Source organism: Neofelis nebulosa, chromosome 7 (genome assembly GCF_028018385.1).
Source record: "Neofelis nebulosa isolate mNeoNeb1 chromosome 7, mNeoNeb1.pri, whole genome shotgun sequence".
Taxonomy (NCBI): domain Eukaryota; kingdom Metazoa; phylum Chordata; class Mammalia; order Carnivora; family Felidae; genus Neofelis; species Neofelis nebulosa.
The window spans coordinates 46531007-46558484 of record NC_080788.1 but is presented as its reverse complement, the minus strand read 5'-3'; the positions used below and the strand labels follow the sequence as shown (position 1 = coordinate 46558484).

The 27478-nt window shown below is 35.1% G+C and overlaps 1 protein-coding gene across 7 annotated transcripts in view; it reads left to right on the top strand.

Moving 5' to 3' along the window:
- MINDY2 (MINDY lysine 48 deubiquitinase 2) overlaps positions 1–27478 on the top strand; it is an 82797-nt gene that overhangs the window by 33799 nt on the left and 21520 nt on the right. For 6 of the 7 annotated variants that reach the window (XR_009264110.1, XR_009264108.1, XR_009264111.1 and 3 more), the window contains exons 4-6: positions 480–638; positions 10896–10998; positions 19223–19365. Coding sequence is in view for 3 of the 7 variants with exons in the window: in XM_058737581.1 (XP_058593564.1) it covers positions 480–638; positions 10896–10998; positions 19223–19365 (405 nt within the window). In the remaining 4 variants the exon portion in view is untranslated. The remainder of the gene's footprint in view (positions 1–479; positions 639–10895; positions 10999–19222; positions 19366–27478) is intronic. The other variant, XM_058737582.1, reaches the window with a different exon arrangement.

Sequence of the window (27478 nt, the reverse complement as noted above, 5' to 3'; positions counted from 1 at the left end):
GATCACACTGACATCATATTTGAAGAATATGCTTTTTCTCTTTTGGAAAAGAAAACAAAAGGGGTAGATGACTGGGGTTTGGATGTATACCCAAAAGTGGGAGACCTTTGACTAGAAACTTTGTCTTTAGTCTTCCTGGTCTAAAATAGGCCCCTCATCCCTGTCAGTCTGTGTGTCCTTTCCCTGCTCAATTTTTATTAAATACTTGACATTATATATGTATGTCTGTCTCTCAAAGTAGAATATTAGTTATATGAAATCAGGAACTTTGTTTTATTTGCTGTTATCTCTTTAGAACTTAGGTTAGTGCCTGGTACATCATAGGTATTTAATAAAAATTGGTTGAAGGGATGAATAAATTGGATAAAATGGAAAATTAGAAGTAAATGTGCCTGCATTTAAATATCTTTGCTATTGTTGTTGTCATTGTCATTGTGGTTTGATTTTTCTCATCTTTACCTTCTCCTTTCTATTTTCAGAATATGAGTGATGCTATGGCAATCTTGCACAAACTACAGACAGGCTTGGATGTAAATGTAAAATTCACTGGTGTTCGAGTGTTTGAATATACACCAGAATGCATAGTATTTGATCTTCTTGATATTCCTTTGTACCATGGGTGGTTAGTGGACCCACAGGTAAGTAGAAAAATGTGAAATATATAAACACAAATGTAGTAAAAATTTATTGATTTGAAAAATTAATCAGATTTATATGTTCTAATTATTATATTTTTGTGATTTTACCTGAAATTAGCCAAATTGTGAGGTTAAGGGCACTGTCCTCTGGACTACTAAATCTGTCCAAGACTACTGACTATAACTTCAAGGAGTTAGGAGTCAACTACAAAGTTGAGTCTATATTCTCACCAGCAGTTCTTATTTTCTGTCTTTTGGATTATAGTCATACTGATAGGTGTAAAGTTATATCTCATTGTGGATTTGTTTGTATTTTTATGGCTAATGATGTTGAGTATCTTTTCATGTGCTTACTGGCCATTTGTATATCTTCTTAGGAGAAATAGCTGCAGATCCCTTGCCTATTTTTATTTATGTTATGTTATGTTATGTTATGTTATGTTATGTTATGTTATGTTATGTTATGTTATTTATTTATTTTGGGAGAGAGAGAAGAAGGGAGACAGAGAATCCCAAGCAGGCTCTGCACGTTCAATGTAGAGCCTGATGTGGGGCTTGAACTCACAAACCATGATATCGTGACCTAAGCCAATATCAAGAGTTGGGCAGTTAACCAACTGAGCCACCCAGGTGTCCCCTCCCTGCCCATTTTTAATTGGGCTATTTGTCTTTTTGTTACTGAGCTGCAAGAGTTCTTTATGTATTTTAGGTATAAGTCTCTTACTTATACATGGTTTGTGTATTTTCTCCCATTCTGTAGTTTGTTTGTTTATTTATTTATTTATTTAGGGAGAGATAGAGCAAGGGAGGGGAGAGAGAGAGAATTCCAAGGAGGCTCCATGCTGTCAGTGCAGAGCCCAATATGGGGTTCAAACCTACCAACCATGAGATCATGACCTGAGCCGAAATCAAGAGCCATCCAGGCGCTTCTGCCTTTTTACTTTCTTGATGGTGTTCTTGAAGCACAAAAGTTTTTAATTTTGATAAAGGCCAATTTATTTTTTTTGTTTTGTTGCTTATGCTTTCAGTGTCCTAAGAAGGTTTTGCCTAACCCAAAGTCACAAAGATTTACTCCTGTAACTTCTTCTAAGAGTTTTATAGTTTCACTGCTTATATTTAGGAATATGATCAATTTTGAGTAATTTTTATATATAGCTTTAGAAAGAATCCAGTTTTATTCTTTTGCATGTGGCTATTCAGTTGTCCTAGTACTATTTGTTGTACTCTTTGTAAAAGATTATTCTTTCCCCCATTGAATTGTCTTGGTACTCAGAGTGATCTTTGTAAAATAACCCTCCCCTTGATTTCTGTGTCCCCCTCCTTTCCTTAAAGGCCTTCAGTGTAACTGAAATAAAATATAAAATCCTTACTAGAGTTTTTATGATATGCTGCATGACCTAGGTTCTGCCTATCTGTCCAACTTTCCCTCATATAATACTCCCATTTTTTAAATTTTTATTTATTTTTTTTACTAGTCTTTCAGTAACACTAACTGCCTTTCTGTTCTTCAGACATATCAAGCTCATTTCTATTTCAGGTTTGTGTGCTAGCTGATTGCCTACTGTGGAACATTGTTCTACTACTCTAACACATTGTTCTCCCAGATCTTCATGTTTCTGGTACTTCATTAGTCAGATCTTAGGTGAAGTATCACCTTGTTAAAGAGGCCTTTCCTGGGGGGCGCCTGGGTGCCTCAGTCTGTTAAGCATCAACTCTTGATTTTGGCGCAGGTCATGATCTCACAGTTCATGAGTTCAGGTCCCACACTGGGCTCCACACTGACAGCATGGAGCCTGCTTGGGATTCTCTCTCTCCCTCTCTCTTCCTCCACCCTGTTCATGCTCTCTGTCATTGTCTCAAAATGAATAAATAAAACTTAAAAAAAATTTTTAATTAAAAATAAATACTAAAAAAGAGGCCCTTTCTGACAACTTATTGAAATTAGTCACCCTTCTTTTCTTGTCATTTACTCTCCCATGAGCCTCTTTGATTTGATTTTCTTTACCACTTAATATTATCTGGAATTTTATTTATTTATTTTTCTTTTTTCTTTTTTTAAGTAGGCTTCACACCCAATGTGGAGCCAGCCCATTGCAGGACTTGAACTTACCACTGTGAGATCAAAATGTGAACTGAGATCAAGAGTCAGATGCTTAACCAACTGAGCCACACAGGCGCCCCTATTTATTTCTTTACTTGATTGACTCTCATCTCCTACTAGAATGTTTTATGAGGGCTGGGATCTTATATCCCATTGGATAGAACAGTGCTTGGCACATAGTAGGTTCTTAGTAAATATTGGTTGATAGTATGAAGCATGCATACATATCTGCACGCACTAACCACAATGATGGAGAGATCACAGCAGCAAGTTTCTTCATCTCTGTCCATTGGTAAAAGCAACTGGTAGTCTAGGCAAGGAAAGTATGGCTTATTATAAACAGGGTGTCTGTATCTTTATGGCATTCTGTCTCTGAGAACATCATTGGAAAGTCTAACCTTGTGCAACATTTTACATATTCAAGGTGAGCCATGCTGGATCCTGGCAGATGATAGTGCCAGATTGCCTAGGTTCTTGAGGAAAATGAGCTGACAGCCTGAGAAACTTAAGCCTGAATTCTTAAAAATTGTACTCAGATCATCTCTCTGACTATATGTGTAGCTATATATTGCCTGGTAGACTGTTGAATTCATATGCTTAAAGAAAAGCATATACTCAAATGTAGGACTGAAATTGTTCATCAGATTTTTCTGGTATAAACAGTGGTTTTCAAACTCTTGGAAGGGCCTGAGGACTGTGATTTTTATCTGTTTTACTTAATTGTGACAGAGTGATTCTGCTACTGAGAAAGAAAAAAGAACAAGGCAGCAGTTTGAAACCTCTAGGTCTGTATGAAATCTCTCCCAGAATTGGTTGGTTCTTTGTATTCTGATTATGCATTATGCAAATAATTATCTCACAAATAAATATCAGCAGTTCTCTGGATGGTAGGCACCAGAGTCACCTACTGATAGGGTATGTCTCCATTATTAATTGATAACTAACTCTTGAAGAGCAACATTTGGAAGCCAGATGATAGTGGAAATGATATACTGAGTGTGCTGAAAGAAGACAAATGCTAATCTGTAATCCTGTTCCCAGAAAAATTACCTTTGAAGAATCATTTTGTAGATTAATTAAATTAAGAGCTTGTTGGGGGCCCCTGGCTGGCTCAGTCAGTAGAGCATGTGACTTTTGGTCTCGGGGTTGTAAGTTCAAGCCCCACACTGGGTGTACAGATTACTTAAATTTTTTTTTTTTAAATCATTTAAAAAAAAAAAAGCTTCTTGGCAATAGACTATCATTAGTAGAAAGTCTAAACACGGATTTTATAAAGAGGGAAAGTGATCTCAGAGGGAAAAGTGAATGAAGAGAAAATAAAATGATAAACATGTGGATAAATATAAATGTGGGCTGTATCAAATATAACATTATCTTTTGGGATTTTAAAAAACAGCATTAGCATATGTAAACATAGTAACATAAGTTGGGAGGAAGGTAGGTAAAGTATTCTAAGGGCCTAGAATTAATTGTTCAAGAAGAGAATATTAACTTTGGCTTTGTAGGATTAGATGTTACAGTTTCTGTAACTTTTTTGTCCCAATGTGGTAGCCAAGTCTGACTATTTAAATTTAATTAAAAATTTATTTTCTGAGTTGCACTAGTTACATTTCAGCCGCTCAGTAGTAACCTGTAGCTAGTGTATATCTTATTGAGAAACACAGATTTGGAATATTTCCATTATTACAGAATGTGCTATTCGATAATGCTCTTTTAGCGTAACTATGAAAAGAATAGAAAACATAGTGGGTAACTTCTAGATTAGTAGAAGAGAGAAAATTTAATCTAAAAAGAAGGAGGAAAGAAAAGGTAAAGGAATGTTGAACTGACGGAACAGAGAGAATAGATTTAATAAATTCAAATATATAAATAGATATAGTAAGTATAAATAGGACTAAATCCTCTAGTTAAAAGTGATTCTATGTAGTTTGTTATTTACAAGAGACATAAAAAACAGATTGCAAGTAAAAAGAGGGGGGAAAATTAGATTTATATGTATCTGGAGACACCTAGAAAGTAAATACCTAATTGACTGTTCATTCCTTGGACCCATGGGAACTGTCAGAAAAGGATAAAGGTCAGTTTTTGACCAAAAAAAAAAAAAAAAAAGAAAAAATTGTATGCACCTAATCGCATAATCTCAAAGTACATAAAGCAAAATTTAACAGAATTGTAAATAACAATAGATCACCATACTGGAAAATGTTAATATATCTTTCTCTGTAATTGATAGAAGCAGAAAAGAAAACCTAATTAATGCATATTTTTAAAAAGAATTAATAACTTTTTTATTTTTGAATAATGTCAGATTTATAGGAAATTTGCAAAAATGATTTTCACCCATTTTTCCTAATCTTATGTGACCTTGGTACATGTGTCAAAACTTAATTTTGGTACATTACTATTAACTATATTATAGTCTTCATTCACACTTCACCAATTTATTTTATTGTTTTTTAAAATTTTTATTTAAATTCCAGTTAGCATACAGTGTAATATTAGTTTCTGGTTTGCAGTATAACGATTTACCATGTCCATGTATCACCCAATGCTCCTCACAATGCATGCATTCCTTAATCCCCATCAACTAGTTAACCCGTCCCCCCACCAACGTCCCCTCTGGTTACCATCAGTGTGTTTTCTATAATTAGGAGTCTGTTTCTTAGTTTGCCTCTCGCTTCTTTTTTGTTTCCCCGTATGCTCATTTGTTTTGTTTCTTAAATTCCACAGATGCGTGAAATCATATGGTATTTGTCTTTCCCTGACTGGCTTATTTCACTTAGCATTATACTGTGTAGCTCTATCCATGTCATTGCAAATGGCAAGATTTCTTATTTTATGGCTGAGTAATATTCTACTGTATATATTTACCACATCTTCTTTATCTGTTCATCAATTGATGGACACTTGGGCTGTTTCCCTATTTTGGCTATTGTGTAGATAATGCTGCTATAAACATCAGGGTGCATGTATCCCTTTGAATTAACATTTTTGTATTCTTTGGATAAATACCTAGTAGTGCAGTTGGTGGCTTGTAGGGTAGTTCTCTATTTTTAACTTTTTGAGGAACCCCCATACTGTTTTCCAGAGTGGCTGCATCAGGAATGCAAATAGTACAAGAGGGTTCCCCTTTCTCCACATCCTTGCCAACACCTGTTGTTTCTTGTGTAGTTGAGTTTAGCTATTTGGACAGGTGTGATGTGATAACTCATTGTAGTTTTGATTTGCATTTCCCTGATAATGAGTGATGGTGAGCATGTTTTCATGTGTCTGTTGGCCATATGTATGTCTTTGGAAGAATGTCTCTTCATGTCTTCTGCCCATTTTCTATTTGCATTTTTGGGGTATTGAGTTTTATAACTTCTTTATATATTTTGGATACGAACCCTTTATCAGATATGTTATTTACAAATATCTTTTCCCATTCTGTAGGTTGCCTTTTAGTTTTGTTGAGTGTTTCCTTCACTGTGGAAGGAAGAGTTTGGTTTTGCTTACCCTTCCCTTGCCTCAGGAGACCTATCTAGAAAGAAGTGGCTATGGCTACGGCTGATGTTCAAGAGGTTACTGCCTTTGTTCTCCCCTAGGATTTTTATGGTTTCAAGTCTCACACACTTCACCCATTTTTCTCCTAATTTGTGTTGTTGATGTTCCATAATATAGGATATTACATTGCATTTAATCATCATATCTTCCTAGTCTCCTCTTGTCCGTGATATTTTCTCCTGTTTTTTCTTGAACCTGATTATACATTACTTATATACATTCATGAAATTTACAAAAACTGACCTGCTACAGGGCTATAAAGCAAGTTTCCACAAATTTTTAAGGATTGAAATTATATAGAGTATAAAATATCCTCTAATCACAGTGCAGTTAAGCTAGAAATCAGTAGAAAAACAATAGAAATTGTTTGGGTTCAAGGAATCATAATGAAACTTAGAGTATGTTTTAAACTGTATAATAACTAAATCCATATTTTTAAAGCCCTAAATTAATATATTAATGAATAAGAAAAGATTAAAAGCTTATTTTTTTTAAATTTTTTTTATTATTATTTTTTTTAACGTTTATTTATTTTTGAGACAGAGAGAGACAGAGCATGAACGGGGGAGGGGCAGAGAGAGGGAGACACAGAATCTGAAACAGGCTCCAGGCTCTGAGCGGTCAGCACAGAGCCCGATGCGGGGCTCGAACTCACGGACTGTGAGATCATGACCTGAGCTGAAGCCAGCCGCTCAACTGACTGAGCCACCCAGGCGCCCCAAAAGCTTATTAACTTAATAAGCTGTATATCTACTTTAAGAGCAGAAAGTATTAAAATAGAGGGTAAATATATAATAAAGTAGATTAACAAAGCTAAAATTCTTCAAATAAATATTCTTCAAAAAGAATTTTAAGATGACAAACAGAAGTTGGTGCCTGACTGGCTCATTTGGGAGAGCACGTGACTTTTGATCTTGGGGTTGTGAGTTCAAGGCCCATGTTGGGTGTGGAAATTACTTAAAAATAAAATCTTTAAAAACAAATACATAAAGTAACAAACAGAAACTGAAATTTTAAAAATATGTCATTTAAATAGCATAAGTTTCTAAGAATAAATCTTACGAAAAGATGTGCAAGACCTCTGTATGGACAATTATAAATTTGAGAGAAATTAGAGACCTATGTGAATGTAGGTTTTTATTCTTGGATTTTAGATTTTAAGGCAATTTATACAGATGTCCTTTTTGTCTAAAGTAGTTTAGTTTCAGTATAACCCCAAACAAAATCCCATCAGATTTATGGGGAGTAGTTGTGGAAGGAGACAAGTGGAGTCTACAATTTATATGGAAATGCAAAGGGCCAGGAATAGAAAATGTGATATTCTTGAAGCAGAACATGCAGGGAGGACTTGGTCTCCCAGATAGGAAATATTTTAAATATTGTAATTAAGAATTGGACCAATGACAGAGAATAGAGAAGCCAAAAAGACTATACATATATAGATAAATAAGCACTGTAGAGCAAAAGGGAAAGGCAGCCTTTACAATAAAAGGTGCTAAGGCAATTAGATAGCCATTAGATTAGATAGCCTAATTAGCCAGTTAGGTAGCCAATTCAGATTTCTAATTAGATAGCCAATTAGAAAAGAATGAAATTGTTTCTCCCAACTCACGGAATAAAATTCTGTTCCATATGCATTGATGTTTAACTGTCAAAGCTAAAACTACAAATTTGAGAGTATGTTTCTGACCTTAATACGAAAAGATTTCTAAAACAAATACATTAATCATGAAGAACATTGGTAAACATGACTACATTAAAATTGAGAACTTGTGATTATTTAAAGAAATCCTAAAGAAAATGTAAAAGCAAGTCATTGAGTAGAAGATGATTATAACTTATAAAATAAATAAAGGGCTAACATGCAGAATGTATAAAGAGCTCCTACAAGTAAATATTTTTTAAGGTATTTATAAGCTATATATCCACTCTAAGAGCGGAAAATATTAAAATATAAAGTAAATATACAATAAAGAAGATTAACAAAGCTAAAATTCTTCAGATAAACTTTCTTCAAAAAGAATTTTAAGATGACAAACAGAAGGGGGTGTATGGCTGGCTCATTCAGTAGAGCACATGACTTTTGATCCAATTAAAAAAAAAAAAAAAAGCAAATGACTTGAACAGGCACTTGACAAGAATGGATATCCAAAAAAGTAGTAAACATATGAACTAGTCATCAGGGAAATGCAAAATAAAACCAAAATAAGATACCACTATACACGCATTAGGATGATTAATATTTATGTCTTACAATGCTAAATGTTAGAGAAGATTTACAATGTAGAGAATTCTCATTTCCCACTGATGAAAATATAAATTGACTTTCTACTTTGGAAAGCAGTTTGGAGTTCTCTAGTAAAGTTGAGGATAAGCATAACCTAAGACTTAGCAATTTGATAAGACATATTCCCTGGAGAAACTCTTTATGTGTAGAACAGGATAAATGTGTAAGAATATTCATAGCAGTATTATTTGTTAGCCTGAAAGTGAAAGCAATTTAGATAGCTATCACAAGATGAATGATAAAAAATTATGTTAGGGTATATCCATACTGTGGAATACTATACATTGAAAATGAACAAAGAACAGCTGCATACCACTATATATAGCTACCCAGCATATAATATATTTGTTTATTTGATTTATTGTCTTGTTTATTTGGTTTATTGTCTTTAGAATGTAAACTTTATGAAAGCATAGACCATCTCTTTTGTTCACTGCTGAGTCTGCAGTTTCTCTAACAGCATGTAATACATAGTAGTGCATAAAAGGCTCCCAAATGAATTAATTGAATAAAATACTAACATAGAGGGGCGCTTCGGTGGCTCAGTCAATAAAGCTTCCTACTTTGGCTCAGGTCATGATCTTGCAGTTCATGAGTTCCAGCCCCATGTCAGGCTCTGTGCTGACCACTTTCGGATTCTTTGTCTCCTCTCTGCCCCTGGCCCTCATGCATGCTCTCTTTCTTTCTCTCTCTCAAAAGTATATAAACATTAAAAAAAAAAATGTAGAGATTCTGCCTATGAAAACTTGAAATCTTTGTATTGTTTATTGCTGGTCTATAGCAATATAATTGATTTTTGTATATTGATTTTGTATTTATTATAGATGTATTTTTTTAGATTCTTTAAGATCGGAAATTCAGATTCTTTGGAAAGACTTAATGAAGTTGAGTCACTAAAAAAAATTGCTGTAAACAGTAAAAGTGTTAAGAAAAATAATGAAAATCTAAAGGAATTGTGCCCTCAAATTGCTTCTTAAGGGTCTAGGTTTTCACTTTAAATCGAAACTGGAAGTCTCATTCTTTTGTGTTGTTTACATAGAATCATAACCAAAAGATCTGCTTTCAAAGAAAAGGCCTTATTTGGCTCTGCATTAAAAGATTAACAAGTGAATACTTTGCGTATTTTAACATAAAATGTGTAAGATATGTATATATAACAATTTTTCACTATTTCCTGCTTTGACTTTTTTCAATTAACTGCTCTTCTCAACAGTTATCCCACAATGGTTCAGAGGCTTTTTCCACCCTAGAATTTTGCAGGAACAAAGAAATCATAGCCTAGAGCAGTTGTTCCTAAACTTTGCTATGCAGAAATTGAATGAAAACTTAGACAACTGAGAAGAGAAGCAACTTGAGTCTGGAATTCTTTTAGATCTTTTTAACAAGCTCCCCAGTTTGAGAACCATTGTCCAGAGCATTACTTGTACACTTATATGTGAAGACTTGTGGTGTTCAAAGAGTAAGTATTTAAGAAGGATCATTTGGATATAGAAAGAAAACATTGGCCCTCTTATTTTATGTCAATGTATTTATATTTGTTTTATTATATATATATATATATATATATATATATCAGTACAGTAGTACATGTAAATTGTTTATAAGTAAGTATATTTTACAGATGGGATGGCAATCAAAACAAGTTGTTTAGCCACCAGAAACCTATTTTTCTTCAGTAGTCAAAGCAAAGTATAATGGAAGGAGAGTAGAGATGCCCAGTTTTATTCTCCTATAGCTTAAACTTTACATTTACTTTTCTACTAGACTGCCAAAGACAAAGAGTTTAAGTAAGACTCATGAGGCAAATGCTGTCCCTGATTAATATAATAGTAACTTTTCTTCAGGAAAATGACAGTTGTATCTACTCATATCTCCACTATACTTTGCTATAAACTAAATAATAAATAAAATGGGAAAATTTTGTGAATCCCATAAATTAATATCTTCAGATTTGCCTTGTTTTAAATGCAAAATATTAATTTTTTAGGAAAAAAACCCTGAAATTTTCTTATTTTTCCTCCTGAAATAGTTTGCTTTTTATTTTAATCACTTAAATGCATCTTTACAACTTAAGAAATAAAGTTGCATGTAATAATCCCATTTCATTATTTTTTGTATAATTGAAATATAGCTAAGCAATATTTTTCATAATATGTTATAGTGAGATGTAAACAAAATTAGAAACTCTTGGGTGTTGATTTTTTTTAATAAGTAATACTTTTATACTTAATATAATATTAAAATAAAACCCTAAAGAATGATATGGGTTTCTTTGTTATTGTTTTTAATCTTACTGTGATTAGTGAGACAGTCATTTGTTTTCTAGATTGATGACATTGTAAAAGCTGTTGGTAACTGCAGCTACAACCAGCTAGTGGAGAAGATCATCTCTTGTAAGCAGTCAGACAATAGTGAGCTGGTTAGTGAAGGTGGGTGAGTGCTGCTATTATCTGACATATTCTTGGCAAAATAACTTGTCTTATAATTTAATATCTTTTAAGTGTCATAAATAAGACTTCTAAAAAATACAAGTGATGCTACCTGTGGGAATTCAAAGAAGTAATTATTCATAAATATACCAGTGAAAGGTTTTTCTACAACACTTTTCACTTCTAGAATCAGGCCTGGATTCTACTAAAAATCTTTGGAATCACTTGTTAGCTTTGATAAGGTCAACTACCCAGGAGTTATTGATAATTACTCTTTTTTGAAAAAAGGGTTAGGATTATTATTTGGGAGTACTGAGTGAATTTTATAATTCATCCCCTAGTTGACTGAAATGAGTATTATATGCCTAAGTGTTCATTTTAGTATATAGTATATTAAAACACCATTTTAAATCAAAGTATACTCTGATCATCAGTTTTCCTAGTCCCTAACTAATTAAAATTGCTAAATTTGTCAGTATAGAAATAGTTTCATGTTTTTTTTAGCTGTGTTCTGATCAGTGAAGGGAAGAGCGTATTTGAAACCAGAATGCTGTAAGGAGCCTTAGTATTTGGATATACCTTTCCTACCACCTACTTCACTTTCTCATAATATGCACAAATACTCAGGCTGCTATTCTCCTCTGTTTAAAGGGTAAGCAAAAGAAAGAGAAATCACGAGAAATAGGAGAAACTGTGTCGCTCAGACACAGTTCTTTTACATGGGGTATATTAAAAGTTGATTATAATCACCACATTAAAAATTAAGTGACTACAAGAGATAGAACATGTAAAAGAAAATAGGTACATGAATTACATACTATATTGATTAATCAGAACCCAACTAATTATATTACTCAATAGATCCGTAAGTTTAACACATTTATTCAAGAAGTAAGTAGCAAGAAAATACAGAGTATTTTAGTGGAGACTTATCTTGGATTTTTACATGGAATAAACACGTAAGTATACAGGAATATCAGTCACTGATTTGTATGACAACTCTTTCACTGCAACCCAATGAAACAAAGTTTAATTATAGGGGCAAGGGGAGCAACCAAAGGTGTTAAAAAAAAACAACTTCCAATTAATAAAATTCTACTCACTAGAACTTTCCATTCTTTAACAAAAAAATTTTTTTAACGTTTATTTATTTTTGAGAGACAGAGAGAGACTGAGAATGAGCAGGGGAGGGGCAGAGGGAGACACAGAATCCAAAGCAGACTCCAGGCTCTGAGAGTCAGCACAGAGCCTGACACGGGGCTCGAACCCACAAACTGTGAGAACATGACCTGAGCCGAAATCAGACACTTAACCAACTGAGCCACCCAGGTGCCCCTAGAACTTTGCATTCTTGATCCAAACTCTCATTACTATATATTCCTAAAAATATTAAATAGACTATAAAGAAAATTGCCATGTGTAGATTCCAGCTATCTCAGTAACTTCCAATATGCTATTCTGTAGTACCTTAGGGAACAATAGGATTCAGAAAGTGTTAACAGATGGATTGATAGCTAGAGAAGTGATATTTTGGTGAATAGGCTTATAGGGTATGAAGCTGTAGGGAATGCTTGTTGACAGCAATTTTCCCAAGGCAGGCTGTAATGTCACTAGGGTAGGACTTAGGCAGTACACTAATTAACAAAGTGAACATTAGCACCCCCAACAACACAAATCCAGTCCCTTTATCACTTCTTCTTTTTCTCGACCTGCTGTTATAACTAATGTTCCTATTTCTCTAACATTGATTCCCCAGGATTACAAAAAACTATAACTATTTAAAAAAAAATTTTTTTTTATGTGTATTCATTTCCTGAGAGAGACAAAGTGTGAGCAGGGGAGGGGCAGAGAGAGAGGGAGACCCAGAGTCTGAAGCAGGCTTCAGACTCTGAGCTGTCAGCACAGAGCCTGATGTGGGGCTCGGACTCATGAACCACCAGATCATGACCTGAGCCAAAGTCGGGTGCTTAACCGACTGAGCCACCCATGTGCCCCATTATAACTGATTTATATAGTTATAACTTGAGAAGAACTCCTTGATAAAATCAAGGAAGGAATCATCCTCTTTAGTGCTATAGAATTTTTGGGTAATATGTACCAGAATTGATGGATTCCTTGATATATGAATTTTGTAATGGTAGAATTCTGCATATCAGATTTTTATATCAAGGAATAATTATACTTGGAATTCAGTACAATTAAAAAGCTAAACTAGTTTTTTGTTTATAAGAAACTACAAATGTGTAGTCTGAAGTAATTACTCAGTTCGAGTGGTTACTTGTATAGGCACTAGGAAATAGTATAGGAAAGAAAAGGCCACAATGGATATTTTTACTTTTAATGTAGCAATTAGCTTTCCTCCATTGTTTTCTTCTTCATATTTTCTTAGGTATAGTGTTCAGCTGAAGGAGTCTGCTTTTTCTGTTTGACCCACACCTGTAACTTTCCTTCTGAATCAATAAAATATCTAAGAGGTAGTTTATATCTAATCCTTCTTTATTAAAAGGTATTAAGCTTTAATCTTAGGTGATCTCCTTATTTTTTAATTCAAATATTTCATCACCATAAGGTACAGAATACAAGAAAGAAATATATATATATTTTTTAATATTTATTTATTTTTGAGAGACAGGGACAGACAGCGTGAGCAGGGGAGGGGCAGAGAGAGAGGGAGATACAGAATCATAAGCCAGCTCCAGGCTCTGAGCTGTCAGCACAGAGCCCGATGCAGGGCTCGAACCCACGAACCATGAGATCATGACCTGGGCCGAAGTCGGGCGCTTAACCAACTGAGCCACCCAGGCACCAGAAATATTTTTACTATCATTCTTTTTTGATGAAAAAGCAATGTTAGTTAAATAGAATTAGATATTCTTTCACCTTCTTTCAGGTAACATTTTTTTCTTTTGATGACAATACCTTGTAAGCAAAAGTACAGAACTTTCACATGTACATAGAGTATATATTATTTGTTACCTCTTCTGGATGGCAGTACTTTTTTGCCATTATACATTATCCTTGGTATAATGATAGGTGTGGCATGGCAGCAAAAATCAATAAGGAAAAAAATAGCACAGTAGCAGCTGCTAGACTTCACCAGAGCTCATCACTTAATTCCAGATGCTTTCTCAGGTATAATTTTTCCTTTGACAATTATTCCTAAGTTTAAAACAATGCTTAAATAATTCCATAATATTTATTTATTCAAATACTTATCAAGTCTTTATCATGTGCTGTAAACACTAAAGATTATAGTTTGAATTCACGTTATTTCTGATTAAATGCTGATTTTTTTCCTGTTTATTTTGAAAACTCTCAAACGCATAAAAAAGTTGGAATAGTACAATGATTATATGTATGCACTTTGCCCAAATTCACCAGTTATTAACATATTGAAGTTTTGCTTTTTTTCTCTGTTCACATACATACACACACACTATTTCCTAAACCATGTGGGTGTTAATTACAAATATCACAGCACTTTGCCCATTAGTCCTTCAACATATGTCTCCTAAAAACAAAGAATTCTCCTATGTAGTCACAATAAATTACCACAGGAAATTTAGCATCGATTCAATACTTTTTTTTTTGATCGATACAGTACTTTTATCTAATATACTGTTCATATTCTTTTTTTTTTTTTAATTTTTTTTTTTTTTAACGTTTATTTATTTTTGAGACAGAGAGAGACAAAGCATGAACGGGGGAAGGTCAGAGAGAGGGAGACACAGAATCTGAAACAGGCTCCAGGCTCTGAGCTGTCAGCACAGAGCCCGACGTGGGGCTCAAACTCACGGACCGCGAGATCATGACCTGAGCCGAAGTCGGCCGCTTAACCGACTGAGCCACCCAGGCGCCCCATACTGTTCATATTCTTAATTTTCCTGTTGTCCCAATAAAGCCCTGTATAGCTCTTAAGTTTTTTCATTGTGGGCTCTAATCAAGAATCGTTTATCAAATCAACTTAGTTTCCTGTAATCTAGAACAGATTCCTAATCTTTTTTCTTTTTTTCTTTTTGGTCTTCTCTGATACTGACTTTTGTTAATAGTCCAGGCCAATTTTCTGTAGAATCGTCCTCATTATGGATTTATTTGATTGTCTACTTATGAGTAGAATAGTTATATATTTAAAAAAATTTTTTTTTAATGTTTTATTTTTGAGATAGAGACAGAGCATGAGCTGGGGAGAGGCAGAGAGAGAGGGAGACACAGAATCTGAAGCAGGCTTCAGGCTCCGAGCTGTCAGCACAGAGCCCGATGCGGGGCTTGAACTCACACACCACGAGATCATGACCTGAGCCAAAGTCGGACATTCAACCGACTGAGCCACCCAGGCACCCCGTAGTTATATATTTTTGGTGGGAATACTATATAGGTGATATTGTGTCTTTCCCAATGCATCAAATCAGGTGGCACAAGATGTCTGCTCCTTCCATTATTGGTGATGTTGAAGTATGATTAAGGTGGTATCTGCTAGATCTTTTTGTTGTAAAGATGTCCTTTATCTTTTATAATTAATAAGTAGTCTCTGATGTTGTGCTTTGAAACTTTTAATATCCTGTTCCCTAGTAATCTTTCACCCAGTACAATTGGCATTCATTGATTCTTGTCTGAATAAACTATTACTGTAGTGGTTATGGTATTTCTATTATTCCTTCTACATTTGTTAGTTGGCATTCTTCTATAAAAATAAATGTTTTCTCCTCCCCCATTAAAAAATTTTTTTATCAATGTAGACTCATGGATTCTTTTTTATTCAGTGTGTTCTAATCCATTATTATCATTACTCTTTTTGATGCTTAAAATTATCTCAAATATATCCAATGGAGTCCTCTCAACCTGGATCCCATTTTCTTTTTTTTTTTCCTTTTTTTTTTAAATGTTTATTTTTGAGAGAGACAGAGTACAGTGGGAGAGGGACAGAGAGACGGGGAGATACAGAATCTGAAGCTGGCTCCAGGCTCTGAGCTGTCAGCACAGAGCCCAATGTGGGGCTTGAAGTCAAGAAGGTGAGATCATGACCTGAGCCGAAGTCAGACACTTAACCGACTGAGCCCCCCTGAGCCCCCCATATTTTTTAATAATGTCTCTTCATTTCTTGAGTACTTCCTTATTTTATGGCACAATAGAATGTTCTGGGCTCCCTACTACATCCCTGGCATCAAATTATATAAGCCCTTATATTTTCAATGGAAATCTGGGCATTTGTCATAGTAAAAGGGATTGTTTTGCCCCATCCTCTTGAGAAAAAATATTGATGTAATGTATTTGATTTTTGAAAATCAACAGTAGATGAACCAAAAAGGCAGTCATTGTTTAAAGCTATCACTGTGACAAAGTTCTGATTGAGTTTAAATTTGAGCACAAATCTTAGTGCCAAATCTAGTCAATATTTAAAAATAAGACAAGTTTCCTTTTCTCCTATATCCTTTTTGTTCCTTTTTGCCTAATTTTAGTGCCTCTCTAATTTCAGTTCCTTTAAGATACTTAGTACTTTTATGTTCTCTAAACTCTTCAGTAATAGAGGAAAGTAATTTGATAAATTTAGTATCGAGTTTCTGTAATGAAGAAGTATTTTCAAAACTAGTGTCAAGAAAACAATTTTTAACTTAAATTTACTTTTAGTAATATATTTTTCTTATTACCATTATATTAATTTTTACCTTTGGTATCAATAATAGTATCAAGAACATTAAAATTGAAATTTAAGCTAAATATTGCAAATAAACTTTCATTTTAAAAGCAATACAGATAAGTAAAGTGCTGTGTAACACTTAGAATTGTTTCCCAAAATTTGTTGAATTAGTTATGAAGATTTGAAACTAGATTAGGCTTTCAAATATTCCATGAAAATCACAGGGGTCATTTTAAGAGTTGGTAAAGGAATTAGGAAACATTGTTCTCTCTAAGTCTAAATCAGGATATGCTTTATGGCTTGGGAGAAATAGAATTCAATCTGTATTTATGGTAATCAGCACTAAATTTTTAAACTTAATACCAATAATGCTCCTGGGTTCTAGTCTATAACTATAGACTATTGCTATAACTAGTTTTATGTCCTTGAGCAAGTCATGTATTCTTTCTGAGCTGATGTCCTATTCTGTAGAATAAAGTAGCTGAGAAAGACCTTTCTAATGTTGCATTATTTAATTTCACACACATAAATAATGTTGTGAGTTCAGTAATCTCCACTGAATTTTTGTATCTTTTTGAAAGGGATTTGTAGAGAGGACGTTGTGTGAGTTGTGGGAGGAGCATTCATAAATATCTTTCTGAAGGAAGCATTACACATATTATATAAAATATGTATTATATAGAACAGTGGTACTTCTCAGCATAGGTATAGTGCTTAAAACTAAAACTATTATATAGCAAGTGCTTTAGTATATAACTAATGCATTCTACCCAATAACTTAGTACTGGGCAAAGTAATGATAATAATGGAAGAGGGGAGCTCTTCTAAACGTATAAACCCAAGAAGTTACTAATGGGCTATAAATTTCCTTTGGCCGGGGCCTCCTGTATAACTTTTTGCACTTCCCCTCCGACCTTAACCAATTCCTTGGAATAGTTTGATATAATGGTAGCTTTTTACACTCACTTTGCAGCTTGAAATGCTATAGCTGGGCAGTAAGGGTGAGGGATGGAGAGGGAGTGGAATAAACCTATGTTATCCAGCTGCCTCTGGCCCTACCCAAGTTTATTTTCAATTTCTTGTTGACGTGTCAGTTTCTTAACATAAGTTCATCTTTCCTTCCTATATCTGTACCTCCCTGCCCACTTACAAAACTGTTTAGGGCATTCTCTTCCACCGCACCCGTACCCTCATTGCTTCTGAGACATTCCTTATTAAAAGAAGGGAGCAAAAGGATGAAGAAAGAGAAAGAAGGAAAGAACCCTTTTAAAATATTTATACAGATTCTCATTAGTCCTGGTAGTTATGTTCTATAAAGTGTCTATGAACACTGAATTAGTGAATACTGAACCACTGCTCCTAGGGGAAACAGAAGATTAGGTTCCTGTGAGCCTCTGGTCACAAGATTTTCATCAACTAATCAGTAAATGCATACCTTGTTTTATTTGTGTTTCTGTTTAGAGACACCTTATTTAATACATATTGTTGATTCATTAACATTACATTCATGGCCAACAGCACTATAACTCATGCCTGAATGAATCTGCAAAAATATGTGTTTTCTCTGTAAGATATGTCACAGCCTTTGTGCACTTAGGAACAGTACCCAGCACGTTCAGCAGTATGCTTGGGGGCCATTTCACACAGTAAAAATCACCCCAAGAAAGCACACCTACTAGATGGTGAGGAGTCTGTTTTGGTAAGAAACCTGAAACAAGAAACAAAATACTGCCTTTTTTGATCTCAGTGGAGAATGTGTGGCTTGAGTGACTCAAATTTTTGCCACTTTGCACATATCCAAGATTGACCCTGAAAGCATAGCAAGTACTGATTTTGTATTTATAAATAAATTTTAGTTAGTAGGTGAGTTTGCAAATATGAAAGTGCACAAATAATGAAGATCAGCTAAACCCCAGAAACTTTATATTTCATATGTTTTGAAAACAATAACGATCATGTCTGTCTTTGACCTTGATATAGCTACATAATGAGTGGTGTAAGTTTGGAGGCTATTAGGATAAAACTGGCATCAGTTATCTCAGTGTTTTCTGTTTGGTCTCACACCTACTTTTAGTTTTTTAAGGCAAAAACTGAACAGTTTGTGAACTGAGAATTATCTGGGATCTTTGTTAACATCTTAAAACCAACTCAATTTGTTAAGGCTACTTTTAATTTCTAAACATCTTTCCATTGGGAAAGTAGCTACTGATATACATCTTTCATTCCTACCTACTTTTTAAATTGCTAATTCTTGCCTTCTTATTTGTTTGAATGATTTTTAGTTTTATTGTGTCTCTATCTTTTATTAATAGTGCCTGAAATCCTTTTTGGAAGTAGGTGAAGTATTAGTAAATACATTTATTGTTAAAAAGAACTTCACATAACTGTTTCTTTACGATGGAGAATGTCTATAGACACATCTTCCATACCAAAATTAGAAAGAAGAATCTTCAATTTGGAGTCAATCATGTTATACTAGGGAAAATCTTACTTTGGCCATTCTTCATACTTGGAACACAATGTAAATAGAAAAAAACTTATTAATTTTGAAATTATTCTTCCATCTAATACTATGCATTGGTTCCATAGGCTTTGTAGCTGAGCAGTTTCTAAATAACACAGCCACTCAACTGACATACCATGGATTATGTGAACTAACTTCAACGGTTCAGGAAGGAGAACTTTGTGTGTTCTTTCGGAATAATCATTTTAGCACCATGACCAAATACAAGGTATGATATAGAAATAGCTATTTAATTGTTATTCTAAATTAAAGAAGCTGGATTTAGAGATGTCTTATGATCTACTTCAAAATAAAAACAAATTCAGCATAATATTCGTTTATTCATCAGATTATGAAGGTAATTATTAAATACTCCTTTAGGATGCAATGGATTCACAATCTAAGTGTTACTTCAAATCAGCTTTTGTTTTAAGTCTCAATCCCTTTTTCACAGATTACTGCATTAAAAAGTATTATTTCCTAGGAAAAAAAATAAACATAAACCTTAGAAATAGAACTAGGATTGCTGGTAATGATGGATGTGTATATTTGAGGGTTAAAGGAGGTTAGAAGAATAGGATCTGGCTTTATGATGGTGTTTACTATTATTAAAGTTATCAGTGTGACTTTAAATTCTTCTTATGCCATTTATGGCTCTGCCAAAAATCTTACTGGTTTATCCTTTTTGTTATCTCTTCATCCATCTCTTCCATTTTTACAGCTGCTACCAATGAGGAGTTTATCAACTTATAGGGAGGCTTCTGTGGTAGGATACTGCCCTGATCATGTCTGTAATATACCAAAAATGTTCAGTAGCATTCAGTGCCTAGAGCATAAAAATGCAAGGTATTTTCTACTATCCTCTTTTGCCAACACTTAGCTTCAGCCATATAGTGTGTCTGCTCATTAATAATCCTGTATGTTTGTGGTGCCTGGGTAGCTCAGTTGGTTAAGCATCTGACTTCAGCTTGGGTCATGATCTCAAGGTCTGTGAGTTTGAGGCCCATGTTGGGCTCTGTGCTGACAGCTCGGAGCCTGCTTCAGATTCTGTGTCTCCCTCTCTCTTTGCCCCTCCCCCATTCACACCCTGTCTTTCTCTTTCAAAGACGAATAAACATTAAAACATTTTTTTTTAATTCCTCTATCTTCGTACACACTTTATACTTTCCCATTTCTGCACTTTTACTATCATTTCTTCTTAATTCCTGTTTGAAGAGATCTCATTCCTTTTAGCCTATCCATATTTCACCTATCCTTTTTCGTTAAGTTTATTTTTAATTTATTTTGAGAGAGAGAGATCAGGGGAGGGGGCAGAGAGAGAGGGAGAGAGAGAATCTCAAGCACTGTCAGCACGGAGCCCTGTGTGGGGCTTGATCTCACAAACCATGAGATCATGCATGACCTGAGCCAAAATCAAGAGTGGGACACTTAACTGACTTCAGCTCAGTTCATGATCTCACAGTCCATGAGTTCAAGCCCTGCATTGGGCCCTGTGCTGACAGCTCAGAGCCTGGGGCCTAGTTTGGATTCTGTGTCTCCCTCTATCTCTGCCCCTCCCCTGCTCGCTCTCTCTCTCTCTCTCTCAAACATTAAAAAAAAAATGTTTATAAAAGAAACGTTTCATGGGCGCCTGGGTAGCTCAGTCAGTTAAGTGTCCAACTTCAACCCAAGTCATGATCTCATGGTTCACGGGTTCGAGCCCTGTGTCAGCCAGCCCTCTGGCTGACAGCTCGAAGCCTGGAGCCTGCTTAAGATTCTGTGTCTCCCAGGGCCTCTGGGTGGCTCAGTTGGTTAAGTGTACGACTTCAGCTCAGGTCATGATCTCATGGTTTGTGAATTTGAGCCCCACATCAGGCTCTGTGCTGACAGCTCACAACCTGGAGCCTGCTTCAATTCTGTGTCTCCTCTCTCTGCCGCTCTCCCGCTCATGCTCTGTCTCTGTCTCTCAAAAATAAACATTAAAAAAAAAAAAAAAAAGATTCTATGTCTTCATCTCTGGGCCCCAACCCTACTTGTGCTCTCTCTCAAAAATAAATAAACATTAAAATAAAATTTTTTTAATAAAAAAAAAAGCAGCATTTCAAATTCACTCCTTAAACCAGTGGTTCTCAACCAGATTGTATGCTAGAACTACCTGGAAGCTTTTTAAAAAATAACCAATGCCCAAGAGCCCATCACCAATTCAATTAAGTCAGACTGTCTGGAGGTAGGGCCTAAGCATCTGTATTTTTTAAATGCTCCCCAGGTGATTTAAATGTGCAGTCAGTTTTCTTTTCCTGCAAATGTGCCTTCTTTCTCTAAATGAAAGTAAGCTGATTTGAAGTCGGAAATCAAGTCTTCATATTTCCTTCAACACTTTAATCAATGAATTGCACAAAGTGGTGTAAAATAATGTTCTGTTTGCTTATATAAGAATGCTCTAAGCAGTAATATATGGAACTGTTGAATCACTATATTGTATACCTGAAATTAATGTAACACTGTGTGTTAACTATACTGGAATTAAAATTTTTAATTAAAAAAATACTCTAAAGCCCTAGCTTCCTGTTTTATTAGTTACAGCAGGCATTCATTTGTATTGCTCCCACATTTGAGGCGTATGTGTGCTAGGTACAAGCCCAGAATCATCCATGCTTTTCAGAAATTTAAGACCCCAAAACCTCAGAATCAGAATTATTGCTAGGTAGTATATAGTGCTTAGTTGTCTTGCTTTATCTGATGTCTTCAAGTCCACACTTCATTCATTTACAAATATCTATCAAGCCTGATTATGTCAAATATTTATTAAACATGATTATGTCTGGGTGCTCAGCCGGTACTAGGACTGCAGCCTGAGCAGGGCAGCTTTGGATCCTACCATTTAAGCACCTCCTAGTTTGTCAAGAAACATATGTTAAATAATTGTACAAATAGTTATTATTTCTATTGAGGTATACTATGTAAAGGGTACATAAACATGCTGTGGGTGCCTTTATCAGGACTTAGAACCGAGTTGGGATGTCAAGAAAAACTTCCTTGAGAAGGTAACATTTAAACTGAAAAATGAATCTTTTAGTTTAACCAGTTAGCAAAAAAAAAAAAGGATTAACTAAGCATATAAAACCTGTGTGCAAAGGCCCTGAGAAAGGAAAGAACTCTTTAAGGAATTATAAGAAGGCCTGTATGAAGCATAGAAAATAAGAGGCATGGTATAAGGGTAAAGAGATAGGTAAGTACCAGACCTTGTATAGAGTCCTGAGTTAAGAAGAGAAACACATCTTGGTCTCCTGATGGTCTAGTGGTTCTTTGTGTTTTTGTTTTTTGTTTGTTTGTTTGTTTTTTTTGGGCTTAGCAGGAGTGAGATAGTTCAATGGGAAAATAAGATCTCTGGCTGTTATTGGTGGTGGTTATGCAGCCTCTTCAGATGGAACTGTAGATGTTTTTCTCTTTTCTATCAAGGCCATGTCCCTGACCAGAAGTCCTTTACTAGTCAAGCTAGGTATTCCCACTGTTCCTATGTGGTTGGGGGAGGGATGCCTCCCCTCAAGACTTTCTACCATGTGTCTATTTCTGGACTAAGTATACATTTCTGTGAGATAATGATAACTCATAGAATGTGTACATTCTGTTTCTCTGCTTCCACGTTTTTCTCAGGGAACCTTATTTTGTGGCTAAACAGTGTTTCAAAGATGATGTGTTATCTTCCTGCCCCCCCCCCCCCCCTTGTACAACATTAAGGTGCTTTGGACTTCGAGGCAAGTGTGGATGTGAATTCAGTTAGGAGTCTATTGTGCAGGGCCAAGTAAGATGTTATACTGACTTGGACGAGGATGGTAAAGAAATGGAGAGTAGAAAGATTCCATAGACATTTAGGAGATATAATCAGCCAGATTTGGTGATTATGATATAAAAAATAAGAAAGAATGTTTTCTGGATTCTGAGCATGAAGAACTGGATAAATGGTGGTGTTCCAGAGAACACTGGTTGAGGAGAAGAGAAACATCATGAAATCAGCCTTGGAACTGTTAGAGCTGCTTCCAAGGCATTCCTCCAAGTGGAAATGTTGGGTAAATGGTTCAAGACTGGAGTAATTTGGGGGTTTAAATGGTAATTTGGGGAAAGGATGAGATTCACAAGGTAAATACAGAAGAGAAGAAAAGAGAAGGCTTAGGACAGAGATTTAAGGAGTGCCAACATTTAAGGATCAACTAAAGGAATATGAACTAGCAAAGGAGACTGAGAAAGAAAAAAAAGAAAAGGAAAATCTGAAGAGTATGGTATCATGTAAGCCAATGGGGAGAGAGTATTTCAAGAACAGAGATCTCACTTGTTAACTGCTGTTGAGAGGATGAGAAACATGAGAACACTGGGGGGGAACCTGTCCATTGGTGATGGATTTCATTGGTATCTTTTAGAGAATGGTAGCAGGAAAAACTCAATTTGAATTGGTTAGGTGATTGGAATGTCAGGAACTAGAAACGGATTATAGGAAACTATTTGAAACTGTGTGGGAGCATAGACATAATGGCTCATAGCTGTAGTGGCATATGGAATCCAGAGGGGTTTTTTGTTTTGTTTTTTGTGTCTTTAAAAAATTTTTTTAATGTTTATTTTTGAGAGAGAGAGACAGAGTGCGAGCAGGGGAGGGGCAAAGGGCAAGAGGGAGACACAGAATCCAAAGCAGGCTCTAGGCTCTGAGCTGTCAGAACAGAGCCCAATGCGGGGCTCGAACTCATAAACCATGAGATCTTCACCTGAAACGATGTCAGACACTTCATCGACTAAGGCACCCAAGCGCCCCTGTTTTTGTTTTTTTCATGTGAGAGACTTGGTCATGTTTGGACTCAATAGAGTGAGAAAGCTTGAAGATTCAGGAGAGGAGATAATTGATGTTAGAAGGCCCCTAAGAAGGTGAGATAGGATAGAAGTTTTCACAGGTGAAGGGGATTAACCCGTGATTGAAAAAGAGATCTGTTCATTGTAAAGGAGGGAAGGAATAGACTATGAGTACAGCTACGGGTTAATTTATAGATTTGGTGGCAGGAACTAGAGAAAGCTACTGTCTGAATGCTTCTAGTTTCTGTGTTGTTTGGAAGGCACGATCCTTTACTAAGACTGAGAAGGTAAGTTTGGTTCCAGATTTGAAGGAGGTAGTTTGAAATAGTCTTTATAGGGGCGCCTGGGTGGCTCAGTCGGTTAAGCGGCCGACTTCAGCTCAGGTCACGATCTCGCGGTCCGTGAGTTCGAGCCCCGCGTCGGGCTCTGTGCTGACAGCTCAGAGCCTGGAGCCTGTTTCAGATTCTGTGTCTCCCTCTCTCTGACCCTCCCTTGTTCATGCTCTGTCTCTCCCTGTCTCAAAAATAAATTTAAAAAAGTTAAAAAAAAAAAAATTTGAAATAGTCTTTATAGCACCTGGGGGGAAATTCTAACCGGAGAAATTGAGGATGGTAATTATTACGTGAATATGCCTCCTGGATGATTTTTCTGTAGACGTATTCATCAGAGTATAGGCAAAGCAAAGGTAGCTAGTTTATTATTCTACATTTGGGACTTTAAGTGGGTACAATAAAGAATAGAAAAGCAAAGGAATTGAGGAACATCATTCTCTACTAAGGTAATCCTGTTTTTACAGAAGAAATAAATTGGAACAACAATCTTGGTGACCAGTCACTAAGGGAAATAATTACTTTCCCTTTTTTACTATAGTGACCACCAAACTGAAACTGTAACACTGGTTTTTTTGCTTTTTATTATGAAAAACTGCAAACTTAGAGAAAAATGAGACTAATTTAATGTGTGCCTATTATACTGATCAGTTTCAACAATTTTGACATTTACTGTTTTCATCTATTTTTGTATTTTTGCTTACATTTCAATATACATGTCTAAACAAGGACATTTTTCTTTCAAATCACAGTACCATTACTGCATCTAACAAAATTAACTATTATTTTTAGTATTATCTAATACCCAAGCCATATTCAAGTCTCCCATTTGTCTTTCAAATGGCTTTATAGATGGTTTGTTCAAACCAGGGTCTAATGAAGGAACATACATTTGGTGAAGTAAGTCTATTTTAATATCATGCAAATTTTGTGTTTTCTAGGAATCTTACGGGCCTGTGAACATATTTATTTATGTCTCATTATACTCCTCTCAGTCCTATTTCCTGTATTCCCATTAAACTATCTTTCCAATCATGAGTGTCTATAAATAAGACACTGCTTTACGTCTGGCAGAGTACCTAATGAGTACATTCTTTGTAAGAGTCTGAGACATTTTCCCTCCTCATTGACCCAATGGCTGATTGACTGATTTACAACAAAATCTATAACATTTCTTCGGCTGTTGGTGTAGAGCTAAAAGCCCTAAAATAGAATACTTAATATAAAGTTTAGGAAAGGCAGTCCTCCATCATGGCATCCATTAGCTTGAGAAGGAAATAGGATATAAGATTGTGACCTTGTTCTATTAAACCTGTTCAGCATTGAAACTATTATTCTCTACCACTAATTCCTGGGTTGTTAGAATTTCTGTAGTTCTTTATAAATTTGAGCCCCAGGGAGTCTGATCTAATAAGGATATAAGCAAGGAAAAATTATAAAGCTGCTTTTTAAATAAGATATGGCTGCTTTTAATACTACATTAGGTCTTCATGACATTTCACTTTTGAAGACCCTCAGATTTTAGGGCCATTTTATGCATTCATATTTAATGATCATTTCTCATCTTCCTACCCCTGTGAACTCTTTGGAATACCTATAATATAAATACAGTTGATCCCACAGAATTCCAGGTATACTTTAAACAAAAAATAAATTTAACACAGGGATAGAATACTTTCTACTACAGATAAATGGTGTCTATAACTAGGAGCCTATAATAATAAATTGTGGAGTATTAAACTATTTATATAAATGCCAATAATAAATTGGTAATGTCATACATGTCTGTAACTCTGTTATTTGTGGGGCTTATTTTTTACTATGATTTGCAGAAAGGGTCTTTATGCTTTCTGATACCCCTGTCATATCATATGCCATTATCATCCCTGGACCAAGCTCTACAAGGAGGAAGTCCATGTTGGCAGGGCAAAGGATTACCTAGGAAAGGTTGTCATCTACAATTGTTTTATTGATTGTACTATTTCTTTAGGAATTTACTAAACTCTAATTGATGTGTAAAAATCTTTTTTCATTTAAAGTCTTTCAAACTCTAGAGACATATGATCTAGGACTTTTATTTGACCACAGGGAAGGTATATGTCTCTAGTATTTAATGTCTCTAGTATTCATCCTTGTTCTGACTCCTCTTTTTAGGCACTGAATAAAGGCAGGGACAAATTCTCTGTTAGGTTAAACTTTTTGATGACTCTATGTAAAGCATTGAAGACTATAGATATTTCTAAAACCTGTACCTCGACAAAGTATTCTCTCTTTACTAACTTTATGATTCCATATTCATAGACTATTTATTAGGCCTTCTGCCATTGCACAGTCACAATAGATGGGTTAGTCAAATTGATATTTTTTTTTTCCTGAATACTGTCTACTAATCGACCTTACACTTCCCAACTATCTAACATAACATGATCTATGGTTTTTATTGCATAGCTTCTCATGACATTTTCCCTAACCATAGATATTAATTGACTTCCTGTTACTGGAAAGTCCTCTTATCATTCCTAGTTTTGTGATTTACCATTACTAAGTCCTGGACAAGTACCTTTGCTGTTTATTCCTGTTGCTAGCAAAGTAATCAAGTACAGCTCTTGTTAGTTATTTGTTGTAATAACACTCTCCGTGATTCCTTCATCCCTCATCCATCAGGTCCATCAGGAACAAGTAACATATATCCCCCCAATTTCTGCTATCTCTTATGTTACCTTGCTCCATGTACTACCACTTAATCTTGTACACAACTAAACTGGGCAGATCATCTTGGCAAATCCGTATTTTGAGTATGTGATCCTAAGAAGATCTTTGCTTTTCATCAGCATAACTAGATTAGGATCTGAAAGCAGCAGGAAGAGACCCACCCTAGTGAGAGAGCAGATGCTTTCAGTGCCATTCCTGTGGTTCCAGGTAGTAAGGTGACTTTTTTATCCAGGCAAGAAATTTGAAAGTATAAAAATGAGTTGTAAATAAACTACCTCTTTAGTAGAAACAGACCTTTGTAGGTCTCTTTTGCTTTTCATATTGTCTATATAATCATGACTTTTAGATTCTTATATATATAATTATATACCTAAGATTTAATTATTCCATTTTATTCTTATGATCCTTCTCCATTCTGCTTGCTCTTGAGTAAGGTAAACTACTAATTCCTTGGCTGTTTATAGATCACTTGGCTTCTAGATCTTT